Source organism: Miniopterus natalensis, chromosome 4, assembly GCF_054644295.1.
Source record: "Miniopterus natalensis isolate mMinNat1 chromosome 4, mMinNat1.hap1, whole genome shotgun sequence".
In the NCBI taxonomy this organism is placed as follows: Eukaryota; Metazoa; Chordata; class Mammalia; order Chiroptera; family Miniopteridae; genus Miniopterus; species Miniopterus natalensis.
In genome coordinates this window covers 62,925,059-62,948,190 of record NC_142084.1, presented here as the reverse complement: position 1 = coordinate 62,948,190, position 23,132 = coordinate 62,925,059, and the positions used below count along the sequence as shown (strand labels likewise).

General features: G+C 48.0%; 1 protein-coding gene across 2 annotated transcripts in view; it reads left to right on the top strand.

The window, feature by feature from the left end:
* Positions 1-4,722: 4,722 nt before the first annotated feature.
* AP3D1 (adaptor related protein complex 3 subunit delta 1) overlaps positions 4,723-23,132 on the top strand; it is a 39,619-nt gene continuing 21,209 nt past the window's right edge. The window contains exons 1-6 of one of the 2 annotated variants that reach the window (XM_016209747.2): positions 4,723-4,873; positions 16,637-16,732; positions 17,505-17,585; positions 18,669-18,749; positions 20,947-21,054; positions 22,762-22,891. In XM_016209747.2, coding sequence (XP_016065233.2) covers positions 4,778-4,873; positions 16,637-16,732; positions 17,505-17,585; positions 18,669-18,749; positions 20,947-21,054; positions 22,762-22,891 — 592 coding nt within the window. In that variant the 5' untranslated portion in view covers positions 4,723-4,777. The remainder of the gene's footprint in view (positions 4,874-16,636; positions 16,733-17,504; positions 17,586-18,668; positions 18,750-20,946; positions 21,055-22,761; positions 22,892-23,132) is intronic. The other variant, XM_087816611.1, reaches the window with a different exon arrangement.

Sequence of the window (23,132 nt, the reverse complement as noted above, 5' to 3'; positions counted from 1 at the left end):
AATGGGCTGCAGCTGCCTCCTGCATGTCCCCCACTGGGGACTTAGACTGCTACTAGGCATGTGCCCTGACCATGTGCACCAGACAATGCTCAACCAACTGAGCCACACCAGCCAAGGCTTCACTTTTTAAAAAACAGTTTTATTTGGGTATAATTGAGGTATGATAAAATGCACATTTAAATTATAGAACTTGGTAAGTTTTGACATATGCATACCCCATAAAACTATCTAAACAATCAAGATACGGATTTCCATTACCCTCAAAATTCCTTCCCTCCCCAACTCCAGGCCCCAGGCAATCACTGATCTGCTTTCTGTCACTATAGGTTGCATTTTCTAGAGCAGGACCTCCCCCCACTGCAGCATTACTAACATTGGGTTGGGTCACTCCCTGTGGTGGGACAGCCTAGCCACTGTTGTGAGAGGGCTGTTAAGCAGCATCCCTGGCCCCCATCCACTACACGCCAGGAGCAACCTCAGTCGTGACAACCACAGATGGCTCCAGACACAGCCCAGGGTCCCCTGGGAGCAAGATCACCCACAGTAGAGAAATCCTGAATTAATCCTAGTTCTAGCCCATGAATTCAGACTTTTGTTGTATTTTGACCTCAGTACTTACAAAACTGAGTCACCAATAATGACTTGCCTGAGTTCCCAACAGAACTGGGAGCATAACCAGGGTTTTCCTGACTGCAGACCCCTTCACTACACCTCACCCCTCCCCATCTGACCATCCTCTAAACCTGTGCTCTCCAGCACAACCCTCACTAGCCACCATATTCAATGTTTTATTGTAGTAAAATACACATAACATTAAATTTACCATTTTACATGCACAGTTCTGTGGCATTAAGTACATCCACATTATTGTGTAACCATTTCCAGAACTTTATCATCTTCCCAAACTGAAACTCTCCGCATTAAACACTAACCCCCAGCCCCTTCCCCCAGCCCCAGGCACTCACCATCTACTTTCAGGCTCTATGAATCTTACTCCTCTAGGGACCTCATAAAGTAGAATCATGCTGTTATCTGTCCTTTGGTATTTGGCTTATTTCATTGTCCTCAAAGTTCATCCATGGACACTTGGGTTGCTTCCACCTTTCGGCCATTGTGAATCATGCTGTTGTGAATACATGAGTGTGTATCTGTTTGAGTTCTTGCTTACAATTATTTTGGGTATATACACAGCAGTAAGAACTGTTAGGTCATACAGTAACTCTGTGTTTAATTCCTTTAAGAACCACCAGACTGTTTTGCGCAGTGGCTGCACCATTTTCTATTACCATCAGCAGTGAATGAGGATTCCAATTTCTTCATATCCTTGCCAACTCCTGTTAATTTCTGGTTTGTTGATATATTCCATTTTAAGTAACATTTCAAATACAGTTTTTTCGTCCCACTGGCCACATTTCAAGTGCTCAGTTTATGACAGGGTGGTAGCTGCCATGTTGGAGAGCCAGGTGGAAGATGTGTCCTTCATGGCAGAAAGTTCTATGGGACCATGCATGGCTGCTCTAGACTGCTGAGCTGGGAATTAACATCCCAGTCACTCATCTAGGCACCCACCCACCCTGTCATAAACTTTATTGTGTGCTAAATCCTGATGGTCAGGGATGAAGAAGGACAGAGACCTAGTTCTATTTTGTCAGTGCTCAGGGGAGGGGAAACACAGAGCTCTGTCCCCAACGCCCCTTCATCACAGGACCCCAAGTCCCTTCCCTGATACACTCCCAGGCTCTACCTCTTGCCTCCTTCCACACACACAGAGCAGGACCCAAATCTGCCATCATGCTTGTCACCTCCCTACCTTTATTTTCCTTGCCCCTCGCCTCAGAAGGCTCCTCACCCCTGTATATGGTAGCTGCAATAGTTTTAAGGGTAAAACGTGGCAACAATGTATCTTCCATAAATAGGTTAAATAAAAAAATGACAAACAGCAATTAAAACTGAAAACAAGCCCTGGCCAGTGTTGCTCAGTGGTTAGAGCGTCAGCCCGTGCAACAGACAGTCACGGGTTCAATTCCCAGTCAAGGGCATGTACCTCGGTTGCAGGTTACATCCCTGGCCCTGGTCAGGGGCACATGTGAGAGGCAACCAATTGATTTCTCTCATATCGATGTTTCTCTCTCCCTCTCTCTCTCTTTCTCCCTCCCTTCCACTCTCTCCAAAAAGCAATGGGAAAAATATCCTCGGGTGAGGATTAAGAAAACAAACAAACAAATGGAAAACAAACTCTGGCCTGTGTGGTTCAGTTGGTTGAGCGTTGTCCCATGCACCAAAAGGCCTCTGGTTCGATTCCCTGTCAGGGCACATGCCCAGGTTGTGGGATCAGTCCCCAGTAGGGGGAGTGCAGGAAGCAGCTGACTGGTTTCTCTCACATTGAAGTTTCTCTTTCTTCTCCCTTCCTCTCTGTCTAAAATCAATAAAAACATTTAAAAAAAAAAAAAAAACTTGGTGTGTTGCCCTAGCCGGTTTGGCTCACTAGTTAGAGCGTTGGCCCATGGACTGAAGGGTCCCAGGTTCAATTCTGGCCAAGGGCATGTACCTGGGTTGCAGGCTCGATCCCTGGCCCTGGTTGGGGCGAGTGCAGGAGGTAACCTATCTCTCTCTCTCTTTCTCTCTACTCTCTCTGAAAAGCAATGGGAAAATGTTTTTATTTATTTTTACAGAGGAAGGGAGAAGGATAGATAGAAACATCGATGAGAGAGAAACATCATCAATCGGCTGTTCCCCCTCTGGAGATCCAGCCTGCAATTCAGGCATGTGCCCTGACCAGGAATCAAACCAGGAGCTCCTGGATCATAGGTTGACGCTGAACTGCTGGGCCACACCAGCTGGGCCATTGATTGATTCTTGTATGTGTCCTGACCAGGAATCAAACCCACAACCTTGGCACAGGGGGACAATGCTCAAACCAACTGAACTACCTGGTCAGGGCCTCTTATTCCTTTTTTTTTTTTTTTTTAATATGTTTTTATTGACTTTAGAGAGAGTGGAAGGGATAGGAAGAGAAACATTGAGGACTGGCTGCCTCCTGCACAACCCATGCTGAGGAATGAGCCTGCAGCCCAGGCATGTGCCCTGACTGGGAATCAAACTGGCAACCTCTTGGTGCATGGGATGACACTCAACCAACTGAGCCACACCATCATTTTCTATTAGTTTTGCTGCCTGTAATCAAACTTCACGTAAATAGAATCATACTGTATACATCCTTTTGTGCCTGGATTATTATGTTCAACATTGTATGGTGTAATGCATCCATTTCGTTCTGTATGTAAGTAATTTGTTCTTTTTAGTTACTGCATAGTATTCCATTGTGTGAATATATCACAAGTTATGTATCCATTTCTGTTGATGGGAATTTGGGTTATTTTGGATTTTGCTAAGAAAATTACAGCTACTTTGAACATTCTAGTCCAAGTCTTTGGTGGACATATCACTGAATTCTTGTTGGGAACAGTAGTGGAATTGCTGGGTCACAGGGTTATACGTGTTACTTTTAAAAGATATAGCCAGACAGGTGTCCAATATATAGTTTTACATTCCTACCTGAAGTGTAAAAGAGAGCTCCAGTTGTTCCACATCCTTTCAACACTTGATGTCATTAGTCTTTCTAATTTTAGCCATTCTCATAGGGCTACAGTGCTATCATTGTGGTTTAAATTTATATTTCCCTGATGACTAACAAGATGGACCAATATATCCATTGGCCATCCGGATGTCTTCTTTTGTGATGTGCATGTTCGTGTTTTGCCATGCTTTAACTGGATTGTCTTTTTCTTATGATTTGTAAAAATTTTTGTATTGTTCTGCTTGCTTTTCTGTGTTGTTGAGCCATGTTGTGGCTTATAAGTCCATTGTCAGATATATGTATTGCAAATGTCTTATCTGTTTGTGGCTTGCTTATTTACTGTCTGAATAGTGTATCTATTGTGCTGGCACGGAATGTATCTCATTCACTGCTGTGTGTCCTGCACTCATTATCATTCCTGGCACATAGCAGGTCCTCAGTAAATGTTTGTTGAATGAATGAATGAATGCTTTGGAGGTCCTAGTTCTGGGCCATGGTTATACCTGTCTGCCTATATCACAGGAGTTTTTGAGATGTGCCGGAGACTCAGAATCCGTTCAGCGCAGCGACGGCTTTTCAGGCCCCCAGGTAGGGTCAGCTTGGAATCACAAAAGGCAGAGCTGGATTCTTCTGCGGGAACTTGCCTGAGGAGCTCCACGTGGGCGCCCCGCCCACAGCTGTCACTTAGTAAGGGGGAGGGAGGTTTGTCCTAGGGGGCGTGGCCATTACCCGAAACTAGGAAGTAGGTGCATCTGGGGGACACTGACCAATGAGAGGGAAGAGTCCTTAGCCGGACTGGGCGTGGCCAAGTGGGCTCAGAGGGCGTTGTCCCCATTTCCATTGGGCGGCCTGGTGTCGTCAGGGAAACGTGTCTCTTCGTGGAAGGTGGGACTTCCGGGGGCGGGCCGTCAGCCGCGGAGCCCTCCGTCAGCTGACCAGCCACCATTTTGTCCGCCATTTGCAAGTGCCGCGGAGCGTGAGGGGAGGGGAGCGCGGTCTGCCCAGCGGATCCCGCCGCCGCCGCCGCCGCTGCCGCCGCCGCCGCCCCGCCCCGGACAGCCGCCGGCCTGGCCTGGCAGCCTGCCCCGCAGCGGCGGCCGGCGGCGCAGCGCTCCGCGGGCGGCAAGAGCGGCCCCCGGGTCCCCGCACGGCACCCGGGCTTGGGCTTCCTGAGGCTCCAGCCCTCCGGCGGCCGCCGTGATGGCCCTCAAGATGGTCAAGGGCAGCATCGACCGCATGTTCGACAAGAACCTGCAGGACCTGGTGCGCGGCATCCGCAACCACAAAGAGGAGGAGGTGAGCCAGACGCCGCGCGTGGCCGGCCTGGCTCTGCCCGCGACCCCGACCTGTGGCTCGCCCAGAGGCCCGGCTCTCGGCTTGAGCCCCGCCTGCCCCCAGCCTGGGCGCCGCACACCCCCTCCCTCCCGGAGTCTCAGTTTACCCCCGGAGGCCGTAGGCAGCCCCAGCCGAGACCCCGACGGCCCCCAAGCCGCGTTCTCGGACACCCCTCCCCGCCCCTTCCGCCTTGGGGGACCTACCACTGGGTGGCCTCCCTCTCGCAGCCTCAGCTTACCCGCTCGGCAATGCGGCCCTTTCCCCCTTCCCGCGGTGACCCCGGAAGAGACTTCGTAGGTCGCCCTGAGCAGCGGCCCCCCTACCTTGAGTTGTGTGTCTGGATCGCCTGTTCAAAATACAGGGGCCCCGGCCGCGCCCCAGACCTCTGGACTCCACGTTGAGGGACTGTCCTGTCTGCGGGCAGCCCCCAGAGAAACCCCTTATGGCATTAGTGTGTGTCCAAGTCGCTCCCTGGGGCCTGGCCCGGAACTGGTTCTTACCTACTGGGCCAGTTTCGGGGGGAGTGGGGCGTAGGCAGCCGGCGAGCCCGGCAAAAATAAGGAAGCTGTGGGGTCCTGGAATGGCGAAGCCCAAAAGCAAAGGGGAAGGAAAGGTTTTCCAGAAGTAAAATTGTAACCGTGGGCATCATTGCCTTTCTTCCCTCTCCCCCGCCCCCAACCTGTGACCTAAATTTAGGAGGAATGGGGACAGTTAGTGGCCACCAGGCCTCTGGCTCCATGGAAAAGGCCCAAGCAGGTTCTTACACAATGGGACATTAAAGAAAGTGCCTGCTTGTCTCTCTAGAGAAAGAGGCTACCCTGAGGAGAGCAGCTGTTTGAAATTGTGCAGGTGCCACTACCAGATGCTAGCTGGCCCTCCAAACAATGGCGCCCAGGAAGTCTGCATTACAGAATAGAAAAGGTGCAAGGAAGTTGAATTTGCTGGGAGTCCGTTGCGCCCTCAGCCCTGGTCCCTCTGCTGGGAGCCTGAGTTTCTGCCTCTGTGACACTTTTTCAGAATAGGTGTGATCTCACCGAAATGTGATTAGGTTATTTTCGTCAATTTCCATAACTTTTCCTGGGTTTTGAATCTTGTTGGAAAGCTTTCCCTAATGGCAGTAGTTACAAATGTGTAGCTAACTCTTATCCTGATCTTTCCTTTGGAGTCGAAAGAGTAGCTGATTGTCCTTCATTGTTGAGCAGTGGCTAAGCAAATTTGATTTGCACCCATAGATTTCTTTTTTTTGTACTGGTTTACACCTCTGTTCAGTGGATGTCATTGTGCAGCCTGTTTGGGATTCTGAGGACAGGCCATGGTGTCTTTCAGGAAGAGAAACACACACTCCAGTTAGGGCATCTGGTTTTTTAGGAGAGTGTGTCCATCATCACTGGGCAGTACCCTGACCCTTGGTTTCTTCATTCAGAATTGGTGGGAATTAATAGCGCCTTCCTTACAGTCTTGGGACCCATTAAACAGGTGTGGATGGTGGGTGGAAGCATTTTTTAAATAGCACAGGACCAGGCTGGTGCTCGAAGTCCTCAAACGTCACAGGTATCCCAGTGCGCTGTGCCCTTGGCCTGTTGGCGATTCCTGGCAGGATGTGGCATCAGGGTGTTGTGGTATTGTCATCAGAAGATCCTTGTGATCTCAAGGTGTCAGTTCTGACTCCAGACATTTTTCTTTGTCTCTGGAGGAGCACAGCCCATGACTGCTGATTTACTCTCCTAGTTCCCCCACTCTAAAATAGGCCCTTCCCTACCACTCCACCACACCCCAACTGAGACTTCTGGCAATGTGCTTTTTCTGCAGCAGTAATAGTCCTTCCCCCTCAACTTTTTATAATAGATTTTAGCATAAAACTTCTGTGCGGCATCATAGAAATGAAGTTTAGTAGTAACTTCAAAAGCTGTGTGGAAAAGCAGGGCGAGTTAGTGGAGCTTCTATGAAGTTTAGGAGATCTGAGTCCACATTCTTGGGCCTGTTTAACTGGGTGGCCTGGGGAGAGCCCCTGACCTGTTTCTCATCCTTAAAGTGGGGGCAGCCTCCACCTCCCCTCCTTGCCGGTGCTTATAAGGATGCAGTAATGTAATGCAGGCTTTTATGAGCACCAGGGCACCCCATGAAGTCCTCTACCTGACTATTTCCAGTCCTCGGCCTGTAACCCTTTAGTGGGTTATGAATTCAATTTAATGGGTTACGTTTAAAAAAAGGAGAAGAAACTAGAAAATCCTAGACTTTGTGTGCATAGAATAACTGTTGTTTCTTGAAACTTATTTCGGTTTATGATACTAAGTGTGTATATGTGTGCGTGTATTGGGTTACCATAGAAAACATTTTTCTTAAAATGAACCCCAGAAGTTTGAAAAATAGTGGTCCGATTTACACATTTCTGGAGTGCTTGAATTTATTGTCTTTAAGATACAGCGAGGATAATGTTGGTAGGTAGGGGGAATCCACTTGTGAATGTCCTTGCTTCTAAAAGTTGGATATGACTAAGAAAAAACTCAATTGACCTCATGCTTTGTTTTCATGGATATCTTTCATATTTGGGGGGAAACTTTTTCTTTTAGTCTTTATAAAATTATACCATAACTTTTAAAAATAAGCTCAGCATTTTTTGTTTTGTTTTTTAATATGTTTTTATTGATTTTACAGAGAGGAAGGGAGAGGGAGGGAGAGAGAGAAACATCAATGATGAGAGAATCATGAATCAACTGCCTCCTGCACACCCTCTGCTGGGGATCAAGCCTGAAACCCTTGCATGTTCCCTCACTGGGAATCGAACCATGACTTCCAGGTTCATGGGTAGATGCTCAACCACTGAGCCACACTGGCCAGGCAAGCTCAGTGTTTATTAAGTAAAAGGGGACATCTCTCCCTGTAAATCAGTTGGTGTCTGTACTTTGAGGTTTTTTTCTGCCCAGAAATTGTGGGTGATTCTGCATGTAGGTTAACATTCTGTTGTGACTTGCCTGTGAGTGTAGCAGTCTCACTGACAGCTTTCTATGAGAGGGTAGGAAGACTCTCCCATCAATTTATTTAGCTAGTAACCCCTTGGATGGGTACTTAAGTGGTTCCATTTGTTTGCTGTTTGGGGCTGCAGTTCATTCTGTTGGGCACAAGTTCTGCATATACCTTTTAGTATTTTGGATAGAACAGGTTCTGGGAAGCGTTGTGTTCTGCTTCACTGCCTGGAGATGAGTACCCAGCCATCCTCCCTTTGCTGTTTTTTGGGGGTATTTTTAGGGGGGGGGGGAGGAAGGGAGAGAGAAACATCGATTTGTTGTTCCACTTATTTGTATATTCATTGGTTGCTTCTTGTATGTGCCCTGACTGGAGATCGAACCCGAATCCTTTGCATATTGGGACGATTCTCTAACCAACTGAGCCACCTGGCCAGAGCTTGCCTTTGCTTTTGTATTCAGTCTAGACCTGTCTCCTGGAAGCTCCCTGTATTTCCCAAGTCTCCCAAGGCCTCCCTCTGTGCCCCTGGGTAGCCCAAGAGCTGGCATCTCTAAGACCTCAGCTACTGAGCTTAATTGACTAGGGACCCGGCTTCCCAGCTTTGAAGTCCATCACATTGTGTTCCAGGGGCCATGCTGCCACTCCCAGCTGGTGACTGTGCACAGAGCCACCTAGGCAGATGACTGGCCTTGCTGACCTTTCCTTAGCTGCTTCCATCCAGCCTTCCTTCCCTGGCCCTTCACTCAGGGCTAGATTCACACAGCCCATTCCCTTCCCTCTCGTTTCTTCTCATAGGAGTTGTCCCCAACAATATTCGGGCACATTTAACCCCATCTTGGCGTCAGCTACTACTGGGGGGCCCTGGATTTCTGCCTACGTTTACCAACCTGACTTCCTGTCACCAACTTTTGAAGCCCACACTGGCCCTGGAGCCTCCCCTGAGGAATTCCTCTCCTTTTGCCTCCTGAAGCTGATGTTGCCTATTGTTCAGGGCCCTGAGGTTGGGACTGGCACTTTGGACTGGCTTGGCCCTCTAGGTGGGCTGCCTGTGCCCACAAGGATGAGGATGGGCCTCCTTTCTCTGAGGCCCAGGCATCTGTGCTGCTGCTGCTCTGTCCCTGTGTGGGGCTGGCCTCTCCATCCCCTGGTCACTCTGCTTTAGTCATGGAGGCTGTGGTCTCCTGCCTCCAGGTCTTGGTCTCCCCACAGGCCCTTGGTGATCTGATTAGTCAGCTAAATAATGGCCCCCATCCTAGTTCCAGGACCTATGGACGTGTCACCTCACATGTCACCTACCTTTGCAGGTAGGATTAAGTCAAGGCTCCTGAGATGGGGAAGGACCCTGGGTGATCACAAGGGCCCTTATAAGGGGGTGGCAGGAGGGTCAGAGTCAGATGAGGCTATGCTGCTGGCTGTGAAGATGGAGGAAGGAGCCAAATATGCAGCTCCTCTAGAAGTTGGAAAAGGCTGGAATATTCTCTCTGGAGCCTCTGGAAGGACCAGCTCTGTCATACCTATCTTGTTACAGCAGCTACAGGAGACTTATACTGACTAGCCCGCTGGCCTTTGAGTCTCGCCTCCTTCCCCCAGTCAGCTCCTCACAGCCACTGCTCCTTCAGCCTAAGCCCCTGAAGTGTTGCAGTCGCACACTCGCTGCTCCACACCCCCTCATCACTCTGAACCACATCAGCCTCCAACTTCCCTTCTGCCACCATGTTGCTCACTATCTACCTTGAACAACACCAGCCCTGGGTTGGCCCGTCGTGTGTTCTGTCCCCACTTGTGCTGGAAAAGTCCATCATCCCTCAAGTTGTGCAGTAAGTCATGGGATGTAATTACAGCATAGGGAATAGAGTCAGTAACATCATAATAACTATGTATGGTGACAAATGTTAACTAGACTTACAGGGTGATCACTTTGTAAGGTATGTAAGTGTTGAATCACTATGTTGTACACCTGAAACTAATGTAATACTGTATGTCAGTTATAATTAAAAATAAATTCAGAATAATAACCAAAAAAACCCCACACGATAATTCTAAATTTGGAAAAAAAGTCCCATCGCACAGATAGGGCCTCTTCACAGAGATGCACTCCAGAACTTACCCTGAGCACCACTGGGGACCTTTTGGTGGAGTCTTCCTGTTTCACACAAGGGCCCCCTCAGTCTTCAGCACACTCCTCAAACTACCCACCCCTTTACCAATGCACTTTCCTTGTTTCCTCGAGAGCATGGGAGCCATTTGTGACTCTTCATATTGCTGCTGCTCCCCCAAACCTATGGGTCCCTTTGTCCTCCCACTCTGTGTCCTGGCTCTAGGGCAGTGATTCTCACTGGGTGCTTCTGCCCTTGGGGACATTGGGCGATGTTGGGAATGTAGTTTTTGAGCTTGTCAGCAACTTGCAATCCACTGTGGGGCTTTGTAAAAACAGACTCTCTGGGTCTAGACCTGAGAGATCCTGACCATTCATTCATGGAGGGCCCTGGAGCCTGGATCTTTTAAAAAGTGCCCCAGGGAACTTTGCCAAGCAGCCAGGGTTGAAATGGCTATTTTATTACAGCCCTGGGGTGTTCATCTAAGAAGGATGTTTGTATCCTGTGTTCCAAATTAAATTCTGTCACAATGAAAACAATGCTGATTTGTCCTGTGGTGAAGTGTGAATTGAGGGACAGGCTGAGGTGTTGGAGAACTGTAACCGTGCTTGCACCTCTGGTTTCTTCTAAAAATATGTCAGTGATATATAGCCATTTATTTTATACCTTAAAATGTTTCTAATTTATGTTATTAACATAATTTTCTGGATCTAGATTATGTTTACATACCCTGACCAATTTTTTTTCTTCTTGTTAAAAAGAGAATAATATTCTTTCTGTCCGCAATGCTGTATGGAAATAAAAGTTTAATATAATCACTCTTCCCACGTTCTTCACTTTAACTTCACATAACTATTTTAGATCAATGTTTAGCACTCTTACGTGAGTTTAAAACAGATTATTTTCCATATTTTATAACCCTTTCCTACGTTTTCCTGTGTGGAGGAACCATGATCCTGCATACCTGTTTTATATTTGAATGTCAGCTACTTTCTGTGGGTCTCATTTATCTTCCTTATGAGTGTTCTGAGGTGCAGGGATGGATGTCATTGGGCTCTGTTCTGCCTTCACTTCTGAGGGATAGAATCGTGGGTAGAGAATTCTGGGTCAGCAGTGTTTTCTAGTGTCTTGTGGTCTCCATTGTTTCTGACAATAAATTGGCAGAAACTTATCGTCTGTATGTACCATGTCATTTTCCTCTGGCTGCTTTTAAAATTTTCTCTTTATCTTCAGTTTTTGGCAGTTTGACCATGATGTGTCTGGGTGTGGTTTTCTGTTTCCTGTCTGGGATGCTGAGCTTCTTGAACCTGTACATTTATGTCTTTCAACAAATTTCAGAAAGTTTCAGCCATTATTTCTTTCAAATATTTTCTCTGTTTCATCCTTTCCATTCCTGCGACCCCAGTTATCCATATGTTATACCTTTTGACATTGTCCCATAGTCCCTGAGGCTCTGTTCATCTTCCTCCCCCAAACTTTTTTCTCCTTTAGGCTGGGTAACTTCTGTGGTTCCACCTTTATATTTGCTTACTCTTTCCATGTCCGGTTTGCTGTTCAGCATCTCTCCACAAAGAAGTTATAAAAATATTTGTCAATACAGTAAAATCCTGGAATGAAAAATTCAAAAGTTATAAATTATGCTACATCTGTGATTCACAAATAACAAAATTCTACAAGTTAGAATTTCTGAATGATTTTGATAGAAATTTATTAAGAAGAACCAGACCATCAAACTTGAAAAGATTTTTAATTTTCACCCTGATTTTTTGAAAAGCTATAATTTGTTGACAGGCACAGTCCACATAGGCACTTGCTGCTGCCACTAATGAAATTAAAAGACAGATTTGTATGCTAGACATGCCAAGCTCTTCCATGCAACTGACTGAAGTGCTCTTCTCTTATTTTTTTCCTTATGTGTTAAATAGAAGTAAATATACATATGATAAGAAATTTTAATGGTACAGGAGGGTCTAAAATAATAAGCAAATATCAGCAAACATCATGTCTTCAAAATCACTAAGAAGTCATATGAATAATTTACAAGCTGAAGTCAATCTTGGAGTCTCTATCTGAAAATAATTCTCAGGCCTCTGGAACCATGTTGATATTCTTACATATTAACCTCTGTTGCAGGGGAAAGCCATTGCAGTCTGCTGCTCCTTAAAAATACCAATTACAAAAGCAACATGCTACTCAGAGAGTGCAAGTCCAGACAGCACCTCAGGTTTTGTGGATCTGGTCCCGGCTCCAGATAGGGTCCCTGGTATCATCCAAGGGCAGGTGGCAGCTCAGCTAAGCCCTTCCTAAATGCATCAGATCCCCCTGGCCAGCTGCACATCCTTCAGGAAGAGAGTAACACAGCCAGCATGTAGGAGAGGAGATAGGCATCCTCAAAGAGGTGTATTAGAAATGCTGCTGCTGCCTCTTGTAGGGCCAAAAGGGCCTGGGATTGCCAATTAAAGTCCACACCATGTATTAACACATTTCTTTTGCCAGGCGGCTGAAGGGGTTCTTCCTTAACATTAGGTATGTGCTCTTCTGAAGATTTCCAGTCTCCTTTAGAACCAACCAGACGTCTCTGGTGACCAGCTCAAAGAAAGGAAGTGCCTAAGGAGGCGCCCCTTCGGTGAGGGGATGGTCTTATGGTACGCCTCCTTGGGGTTCTGGGCTTCTAGCTCTGGTAGTGCTGGTCCATGGCTGACACAGGGTCTTGGCCCCACAGTTCTTTCTCTGCCTTCTGGCTTCTCGGGTAAAGGATGGTGTCCGGAGGAGGTCTAGGAGCACCCCAGCCATGTGTGCCCTCGTGGTAGGTCCCTCTACAACAGAGCTGCCTTGGGTTCAAATGGCCCACCCATTTGGTTATTTTCTCTCACTTTCTCTGCTGAGATTTCCTCTTTTTATTCATTGTGAGTACATTTTTATTGTGTTCCGTAAGAGTGTGGTTACAGTTGCTGAATTGAAATCTTTGTTAATTTCAACATCTGGGTTTTCTCAGGGCCAGTCTTCATTGATTCTTTTCTCCCTGAGTTTTCCTGTTTCTTATTTTTGAATAATTTTGGATTGTATCCTGGACATTGGGAATGGGACATTGGAGAAACTGGATTCTATTATGTTCTCTGAGGAGTATTGATTCTGTGGGAAAGGGGGCTTATTTAGTGGGCAGTTAATTTGTCTGGGCTGAAACTCCAACGCTTTCCTCTCTTATAGGGTACAAGGCCTGTGAAATGTTCATTTTTTTAGCTTTGGCTGGGTTGTGTGGAATGGGCCTATGTATGTGTAGTTCTGGGGTTGGCCAGAGATTTGGGCGGACTTTGTATTTAGAATATGAGAACCAACTCCATCTCTCTCTTCTCTGGGATTTCCCTCCTCACTTTTCAGTGGCCATGTCCACCCCAGACTCTGCTCTGGTTCTTGAAGCCAGTTGGACGCAGGCCTCCTCTCTCGATCTTAGCTTCTCTGCATGGGACTTAAGATAAAAGCTACGAAGAACAGGACATTCCCCAGTGCTTTTGCTTGTTCTCCAGTGTGTTAGGATAGTAGTTGTTAAACTGTATTTGTAGGGGGCTTGGTCTGATGGGAATGACTCAGACGTTCCCTAAAGTGGACCCTGCCCGACCCTCCTGAAAGCTGCCTTAGACAGGTGGACCACATTGTGTATCATCAGCCGGTGAATATTTGGGTTGTTTCTGCTTTGGGGCTGTCACAAGTTGTTGATTCGGGTGCCATTGTGTTTGAGCACCTGTTGTCAGTGTTCTCAGGGTCCACCTGGGAGCGGGTGCTGTGTCACCCTTTTGAGGAGCTGCACTGTCTTCATTCACACACACACACACACACACACACACACACACACACACACACCCACCCACCCATCCACTATGATGGTCAATTTCTCCAACACTTGTGATTGTCTTCTTGTTCTTTCCCTTTTAAATCATTAATAGTTGCGATCCAGGGAGCAGGAAGGGGTCATTCCTGTGCAGAAACAGGAGCTGAGGTCCCCTGAGCAGGATTTAGTAATCTGAAACCTGTTGGAAGGATATGGTGACTGTTGTTCCATTGTACAAACTCTTTGATCATAAAAAATTCATAAAATATTCTGTGGTAGAGGGCACTTGAACAGTTCTTTTCCCTGTGAGACTGCTGGGCGGCTAAGGGTGTCAGGGCGTGTGGTTCAGGGTGGCATGTGAATGGCAGGTGTTGCTGGGGGTTGCCCTTGAAGAGCTAAGACTGGAGCACTTGAGGTAGCATGCAGGGCACTTGGAGGAGGAGCCCACTGTCTGCTATTGCTTTTCTTGCTTGCTGCCCTGGTCTCTGGGAGGCAGGTTCTCTAGGTGACACAGTGGGAGGACATGGAATCCTGCTGCCAGCTCTTGGACAGCTGTTGTTGCTATTGGTCAAATAACTGGCAGGGGCTCCTCATGCTTCATGGAGTGCTGAACAGGCTCACTCTGAGCCCCATGGTGACTGCTCCTTTCCTCGCAGCAGGTTTCTGTTCTGTTTGGAGCTGCCATGGTGCATCTCCTGGAGGGTGATAGGAACCTTGCACCCTGCTGCTCCCAGCGGGCACCATCAGTTGCTCTGGACCTCGTGGATTGGTATTGCTTCAGGTCTAACCGTTTTGAATGGTGTTTTAGGAGATTTGCTGAGTTAGCAAGTAAACCCAAGGGAATTGAAAACATACGTGCACAATAACACCTGTACACAAATGATCATAGCAGCACTATTCACAAGAGCCAAAAAGTGAGAAAGATCCAAGTGTCCACAGGGGAATGGATAGACACAGTGTGATCTATATGCACAGGGTGTTCATCCACTGGGGAGTGGACAAACACAATGGCATCTGTATGCACATGGTGGAACCTGAACAAAGCACTGGTGCTTGCTGAAGCTTAGATGATCCTTAACATCATGCTCAGAGAGAGGCAAGGGAGCCACAGACAGAGATACTTAGCTAAGCTTGTGCTGCTTTAGCAGAGGCTGCCTGGGTAATATGCACAGAGAAAGGGGAATGGGGAGTTTGGCATGGAGGAGCTGGCTGGATGTAGTTGGTGCCTGGTGCCCTGGGAGCAACAGGAAGGCTGGGGCCCCAAGGCAGGAGGGGCTTCTAACAGCTAATCTTCCCCTAGCCCTCCCCCAGCCTGACTTCTTATCTATACCTCCATGCCTGATCACAGCCCCAACACAATCTGGCCTGCCTGTGCTTTGTGTGCCTTGACATTGTTCCTGGGCAGCCACAGGGCCTGGCACTTCCTCCCCCTCACCAACCACTCTTGTTCCATCTCTATTCCCCTGACCCTTCCTGCCCTCAGGAGGAGGATGGTGATGAAATCACAGGCATCTTTTTTTAAAAATAGATTTTAGAGAGAGAAGGCAAGGAGAGAGAGAAACATCCATGTAAGAGAGATGCATTCCCTCTGCATGCATCCGGCCCTGGGGATCAAACCTACAACCTAGGTATGTGGCCTGACCGGGAATCAAACTAGCAATCTTCCAGTGCATGGGATGCCACTCCAGTCAACTGAGCCACACCAGCCAGAGCAAAATCACAGGCATCCTATCACATTGAATGGCTTTTTATTTTATTTATTTATTTTGAAATGGCTTTTTAAGCCCTGCCCGGGTAGCTCAGTTGGTTAGAGCATCATCCTGATACACCAGGGTTGCGGGTTCAATGTCTGGTCAGGGCACATACAAGTAGCAACCAATGAATTAATAAATGGAAGGGGCCAGAGTAGGGTGGAAGGGGTCAATGGAGGGAAAAGGGGACACATCTGTAATACTTTCAACAATAAAGTAAAAAAGAAAAAAATAAATTGATGTGTCGTCCCCCCCCGCCCCTCTAAAATTTAAAAAAAAATTTTAAAGGCCACTCAGAGTGGCTCAGTTGGTTGAGTATCATTCTGTGTACCTTTTATCCAAAGGTTGCCAGTTCAATTCCCAGTCAAGGCACATGCCTAGGTTGCAGTTTCGATCCCTCGTCAGGGAACATACAGAAGGCAACTAAACAATCTTTCTCTTCCCCCTCTCTCTAAGCATGTCCTCAGGTGAGGATTAAAAAAAATACTTATTTGTTTGTTTGTTTATTTGTTTATTTTATTTATTTATGAAATGGCTTTCCCAGTAGCATGGCTCAGCAGTTGCGCATCGACCTATGATCCAGGAGATCCCCGTCAGGGCACATGCCTGGGCTGTGGGCTCAGTCCCCAGCAGGGGGCGTGCAGGAGGCAGCCGATCAATAACTCACTCTCATCGTTGATGTTTCTCTCTCTCCCTCTCCCTTTGTCTCTCTGAAATCAATAAAGATATATTTTTAAAAAGAAAAATAAAAAAGAAATGGCTTTTTAAATGACAGCATTATTAGATGTGGAATTCAGTGGTTTTTAGCATATCACAATTGTGCCACTATCATGCAGTCAGTTTTAGGACATTTATTCCATCGCCCCAAAAAGCAACAACTCCCCATCAGCAATCGCCCCTTCTAACTCCCCAGCCCCTGACAACCACAAATCCACTTACTGTCTCTCTGGATTTGCCTGCTCTGGATTTTTCACATAAATGAAATCAAATACTATGTGGCTTTTTGTTTTGGGTCTGCCTTTCTGAAATAATTATTAACTGTTTTAGCCAGGCACTCATAATTTCTCAAATTTTTTTTTCCTTTTAGGCAAAGTATATCTCTCAGTGTATTGATGAAATTAAGCAAGAACTGAAGCAGGACAACATCGCAGTCAAAGCAAATGCCGTCTGCAAGCTGACGTATGTGAGTGCTCAGGCGGCGCTTCCACACAGTGCCCTTGTCCAACACTCCTGGTGCTGTTATCAACTCCAGCATCAGCCCATCCATCCCCCCATCTGTCTGTCCATTTGTCTGTCCGTCCATGTTTCTGTCTGCCCATCCATCCTGCCATCGGTCCATCGTTTGTCCAACTGCCAAACTGATGCCATCAGCTCCAGGCACTAGCCTTGGGCATGCAGGGCTAATTCTTAAGAGTCAAGGGAGAGGTGAGCAATGATTATCAGGTGGCACAGAGCATGGTGGAGCCCCTAACCCAACTGGCCTAGCTCCCCTTCGAGCTTTGCTGAGGAGCCTGGTGGGTGGAGCTCTGAACTGTCCTGGGTGGGTTCTCTGCAGTGTTCCTTGTCTGGCTGCATTCCCTGCTTGGTGTGGGAGCCTGGGACACACAACCCCCCTCCTGTCCTCTTTCCTGGTCAGAGAAGGGAGACTTGGGGTTTGCAGGGGTTGGGGGTCCCATCGCATTGTAGGTTCCATGAATATCATGGTAGGGAATTTTAACCAGTACACAAGATGCTAGGATTTCAGCTGTAGACGTTTATCATCCTGTAGTGTTTGTTCCTAACCTGTCCCTGTAGTCTTCATCGTGAAGACTAACTGGTCAGAAAAGATTAAATGCCCAGGATTGTATGTTGGGTAAGCGTGTGTGTTCAGCGTGCGAGTGGCATGTCCTTCCTCAAGCTGGGATGCTGGATGTTAGGGCTTAGGCTTGTGAGTCACTGTTTCTCCCTCCCAACAGTTGCAAATGTTGGGATATGACATCAGCTGGGCTGCCTTTAACATCATAGAAGTAATGAGTGCCTCCAAGTTCACGTTCAAGGTGAGCTTGCTTTGGGGACTGGGGCAAAGTGGATCCCTGGTGGAGGAGAGGGGTCCCCTGGGCATCCCTGTGGTCCATCCTATGGCCAGAGGTTATACTGTGAAAAAACAAAATAACAAAATAATGACCTGTTCCAGTCAAACCAACCATCAAACATCACACCTCCAGTTTTTGTCAAATTATTTATCAACACTATTTACATAATACTTTTCTTTCTATTTTAAATGACGTCAGTGAAATTATGGGTTTATAGGATTGATTATATATGCCTAATTACAGATTAAAATGAATTCATAACTCTTCAAAAACAAACACTCTGATTACGTGACCCAGAGGCCACCACTCGTCACTTTGTCCTGTGTCTCAGTCGTCATCTGAGGGATACTACTCCTGAGCAATTTGGGACACTGCTTTTTCTTCTCACTTGATATTATAATAAACATATCTGCTGTTTTAGTACATATTCTGAAAAACAGTTTTCCACACCCTGGCCCATTTGTGGGTAGTCTGGAATTTTCTTGGTTTGGCCCAGTTTTCAATAAGAATGCACACTGACCAGGCAGTTGGGGCTGTTTCCAGCCCTGGGGACCTGAGCAGCTGCCTGTGGGTCTCTGCTGTGATCAAGCCCAGGCTCCCTCTAAAGGACATGGTCATCCTGCCTACTGGTTACACTTGAAACGAAATGCCGCATTTGCCGAAATTGAGGCAGTGCTCTGCACGTGTCTTAAAGCATCATATACATGTGTGACTAGGTAGCCTCATCAGCCTGGCAGGGAGATTTGAATCCTAAGAAAACCAGCGCTTACTGCATTAGATCATAAAAGCAGTTCTTGGCTGACAAGTGAAAAGGTAGCATTAGTAACAGGACTCCATGGCTTGGCAAACCTTAAAGGAACATCGTATTTCAAAGAGCATACACTCCTCCTGGACTTTTAAAGACCCCCAGCTTGGTTTCTGAGTGACTTCCCTATGCCCACTCACCTGTGGGGCTGCTTGGTGCCAAGATCAGGAGTAGGGCTGGGAGCTTCCGGGAATACTGCATGGTCCCCTGTCTCATCTCTGTCGCCTTTTGTTAAACAACAGCGCATTGGCTACCTTGCTGCTTCCCAGTGCTTTCACGAAGGGACTGATGTCATCATGCTGACTACAAACCAGATTCGCAAGGTAGGCTGCCCTTCCTGTAGGCCCCATGGTCTCCTTGGCCCCCTGGCTGGGTTCCTTTGGGCCCTATGTGAAGGTCTATTCTCCACACAGTTTTTTCTGTCACATGTGAATGGAAGGCACTAATTTCAGCAAGATCTCACTGGCATAGTTCTCTTATCCAGCAGTCTTCTGCCCTTGGTCATGTCATTCCACATGACAGAGCAGGCTTGCTGGACTACCCTCTTCTCCCTTTTATTTCTTGGCATTGGAGGGCTGCTATCACAGCCACTCTTCTCTCCAGTCCTGTCCCTCTTGCAGGAGTGCCTGTTGAGGTTATGTGCCCTTCTCAGTATGCTGGTTTTCTGCCCACTAGGTTTTTTGAGTCAGACTATGTTTACATTTCAGTTGCGTGTAAGTTTATGTTTTGAAATGAGCTTTGAAGACCACTGAGTAATAAATTTCCTCTTTGGTCCCAGTAATTTGAACATCTTTTGTTTCCTGTGGTCAGAGGGGGTGTCAGCAAGAATCAGAAATCCACCCTTTCCTGACCCCAGACCACCCATTGGAAGCAGTAGCCCCAGGCTCTCAGTGACTGGGTGCCAGGGCCAGATCCCCATGAGCTCTGGTCACCCCACATGGTGACCTAGGAATGGAGTGGACACTGTGAGCAGGCAGACTGGCTGTGCTGGCACTAGCTAGGTACTTGTGCTGGCACGGGACAAGATGTGGGTCTGAGAATTCAACTGCCACACTCAGTTTTTGGGGGCATGGGGTGAGGGGCAACTCATGGCTGTAGGCCAGGTTGCACAGCACTGCTGGGTGTCATAGATGCCATGGGGCTGTGAGGGGTGAGCTTGTCTTGGTAGTAGCCTTGGAGAGGAGGAGGGGGAGGACTAAGAAAGCACTCTGGGTGTCAGTTGTCGGGACAGTAAGTGGAGGGTGGGAGGAGGGAGGGGGAGAAGGGTGGAGGGGCTCTGGCCGAGGCCAGCCCACGTACTAAGGCCCAACTTTGGTTTCCCTGCTAGCCATCTCTTCACAGCCTTGCCACCTTGATTTAGACAGAGATTTGTCACCGATTCACATTGAGATGTGTTTAGAGACAGGCACCTAGATCTGCTCTGTTGGGGAGATGACCCAAGCCTAAGAATGTCCTCATAATAAAGCAGATGATACATCCTGTTGTAACATCTAGGCTGGTGACTTTAACACAACCCCTGCCCCCTCTGCCTGTTGCCATCTCAGCCTCGCTCACAGGGCCCTATCTTTAGCAGCCACAGCTCTGTCTGCTGCTGCCATTCCTCTCCATTCACATCCCTAATATTGGCAGTCCCTTTGCGTGCCATTTTAAATGAACCTGAGACTTCTGAGCACAATTGCCACAGACCTATCTGCCAGTGTCCTCTCCACAAACCTCCATTTTTGAGAAGTCCCATGGCATCTCCCTGTGGTATCCATTCTCTGCTCGGCCTTTGTGAATCACTCGGATTTGGAAAGTTTACCAATCAGAGACTGAGTACTGTGCTATGGGCTCTGATGTGTTTTTATCTCCTCACCCTTGGCTGGAGTGGATTTTAAAAGCCAGTATTTTAATATTATTATCATAGTCTAGAAGCTTAACTCTTAAAATGCATCAACGTTGTTTGTTACCACATACTTTTTGTATAAAAAGTTTTGAGAGGTTCCTTAGAAAATGTCTCCACAAAAACAAGTTTGTGATATAAAAAGAATACTTTCCTAATGTTGACATGAGACACTTCTGCGGTTGGTCTTAGAGCTAGAGATTGAGGGCAGCAGGTGAGTGACTTTGTGGGAGCATAGGGTTAGGTATGTGGTCCTACTCATGGCTGGTTTTCCTGTTTACCTGGAGGATGAGGCATAGGTCTAACTTTCTGCTTTGGGGAGAGGCCCAGAGGAGTGGTCCCTGGCTCTTATAGGGTAGGCACCCCAATGGAGGTAAAGGGGCTCCCAATGGGTGGGTGGGGCTGGTTGGCCACACCATCTCCTCCGCCCTGGGTTCACAAACAGGCCCTGGTCACACCCCTGGGACACAGGCTGTGCCAGGAATAAGGTGCAGCCCTCTTTTTATACCCATCCTATCTATCAGTGACAGCGAGGAACTGGCTGCTCTGCGTTACTCCTTGGGCTGCCAGGGGCACAGTAGGGACCTGAGCAATGCACGATTGATGCCTGCCCCTAACCCTTCTTCCTTTCTTTCCAGGACTTGAGCAGCCCCAGCCAGTACGACACTGGTGTTGCACTGACTGGACTGTCCTGTTTTGTTACCCCAGATCTTGCCAGGGACTTGGCCAACGACATCATGACACTGGTGAGTTTGTGAGAGTGCTGCTGCCCCTGGGCCTTTGCTCTATGAGCAATTTGAAACACATGGATGCCGAGAAACTGAGGCTAAAACTCCATGCCAAGAATACTCAGGCATATGGAAATGGGTCTGGATCCCTTGGATGAGAGGGGGAAACTGAGTCACTGTCTTCATCTCCATCGTCTAGTGACACCCCACCTCAGGCCACTCATTCTTGAATTCTTACTTCACCTCTTTTGAAATAGTTCTGCTTAGGGAAGGGAGAGGGGGTGTCGCCAGCAGATGAGGTCTAGCTGAGGGTGTTTACCCTCAAGGTCGGGAGTGTTACCCGTCAGTTACTCTCTTACTGAGGTTTAGGTGAAGGTATCGGTTGTCTCAACAGGCAGCGTGGTCAGGGTTATCCTCTTCTTCCTTCTCCATCCCTGATTCCATTTATTTCTCTCTGGTCACAGTTTGACTTCTCATGGTTCAGTTGATCTGAAAGGCATAACCCCAGCCAGTTCTGATCTCTGGGGTGTCTGGAAGTTCATTCTAAATATGGATGCCTTCCTAGAAATCATGGCCCTCGGATACACTGTGCTAGAACTCCAACTCCTTTGGAAGTGGGGGGCTTCTTTTCTCTTCGGTCATATTAAAGCCACATGGAGGGTAATTCGTCTGTCCTTACTCAGTCAACCTGTTTGCTGTGCTGGTGGGCAGGTCTCAGCTCATGGCCTTGAGGAGTGTCAGTGCAATCAGCTTTTAGATCAGGGACCAACACACTGCAGCCGCCTGTTGTAAATCCTTGTATCTGCACATGGCCCCACCATTCATTTATTCAGTATCTGTGGTGGGTTCAGAGCTCAAAGGCAGAGCCAAGTAGTTGAACAGAGACCTTGTGGCCCATCAGGCTGCAAATATTGACTATCAGGTGCTTTCAGAAAGTGCCGTCTCAGACTAGGTGATAGCAGTATGAGCCCACCGAGGGGTGTTGGTGAGTTGCTCATGGCACATGTTGGTGCCAGGTCATGGGAGTCTGGAGCAACTTTCTTTGGGGGCGGCTCCCTGGGGCCTTGACAGGTGACAAGTGTCCCATTCTGGGGCCGAGAGGCCTTCATAGCCACAGCCCAGTCCCAGGAGGACAGAGCTCCAGGGCTGTGCAGTGTGGAGGCGCAGAGCGGACTGAGGCCCAGGCAAGGGGAGTCTGTGGTGCCCCTCAGCAACCTGGATAATCTGAGGCCAACATTGATGGGCAGAGGCTCTCTTTCTAGTGTGAACTTCTTTTCACCTTCTCCCCTTCCCCCCCCCCCCCTTAGTGTGCCCTAGTGAGTTCAGGGAGGAGGGTCTCTGCCTCTGGAAGGCAAGCCTAAGGTCATGGATACAGGGAGACAGGTTTCCATCCCACCCGGCATACTATTTTGTGATCCCTGGGCTTGGAGGGGCTTGAAGGTTGGAATCTGTAGAGAGGGTTTTCCTTTGGGAAATGGAGGTGAGACACGAGCAGGCATAGGAGTGATGAGCAGGGTAAAGTGGGAGGTGAGCATGTAGGTGTGGGAAGGTGAGACTTAGATAGGAGATGTGGGAGGTGAGCACAAAGGTGTGCTCAACAAGTGAGCAGGGCAGGTGTGGAGAGGGAGGTAAGACACAGGTTTGGAAGGTGAGCAGAGTAGGTGTGCAGGGCAAGTGCACAGGATGCAGTGCCGAGGGAAGCCTGATGGCCCTCTACTCCCACAGATGTCACACACCAAGCCATACATCCGGAAGAAGGCCGTGCTGATCATGTACAAGGTGTTTCTGAAGTACCCCGAGTCACTGCGCCCTGCCTTCCCCCGTCTGAAAGAGAAGCTGGAAGACCCTGACCCTGGTTTGTTGATTTGAGATAAGATGGGGATCGTGCTGGGCTGGAGCGCTTTACCAGCATCTAGAACCTTGTGGAGGGTGTTGTGAGGAAGAAGTTGACAAACCCATCCTCCCTTGCACCTCTTTACTTTCTGGCACCACAAGAGGCAGGTTCAGCCCTAGAATCCACCACTTCTCCAAGCAGCCCTAGTTCCATTTATTGGTGTGGTATTTAGAAACTGAGATTGGGGCACTGGATGTGCTCA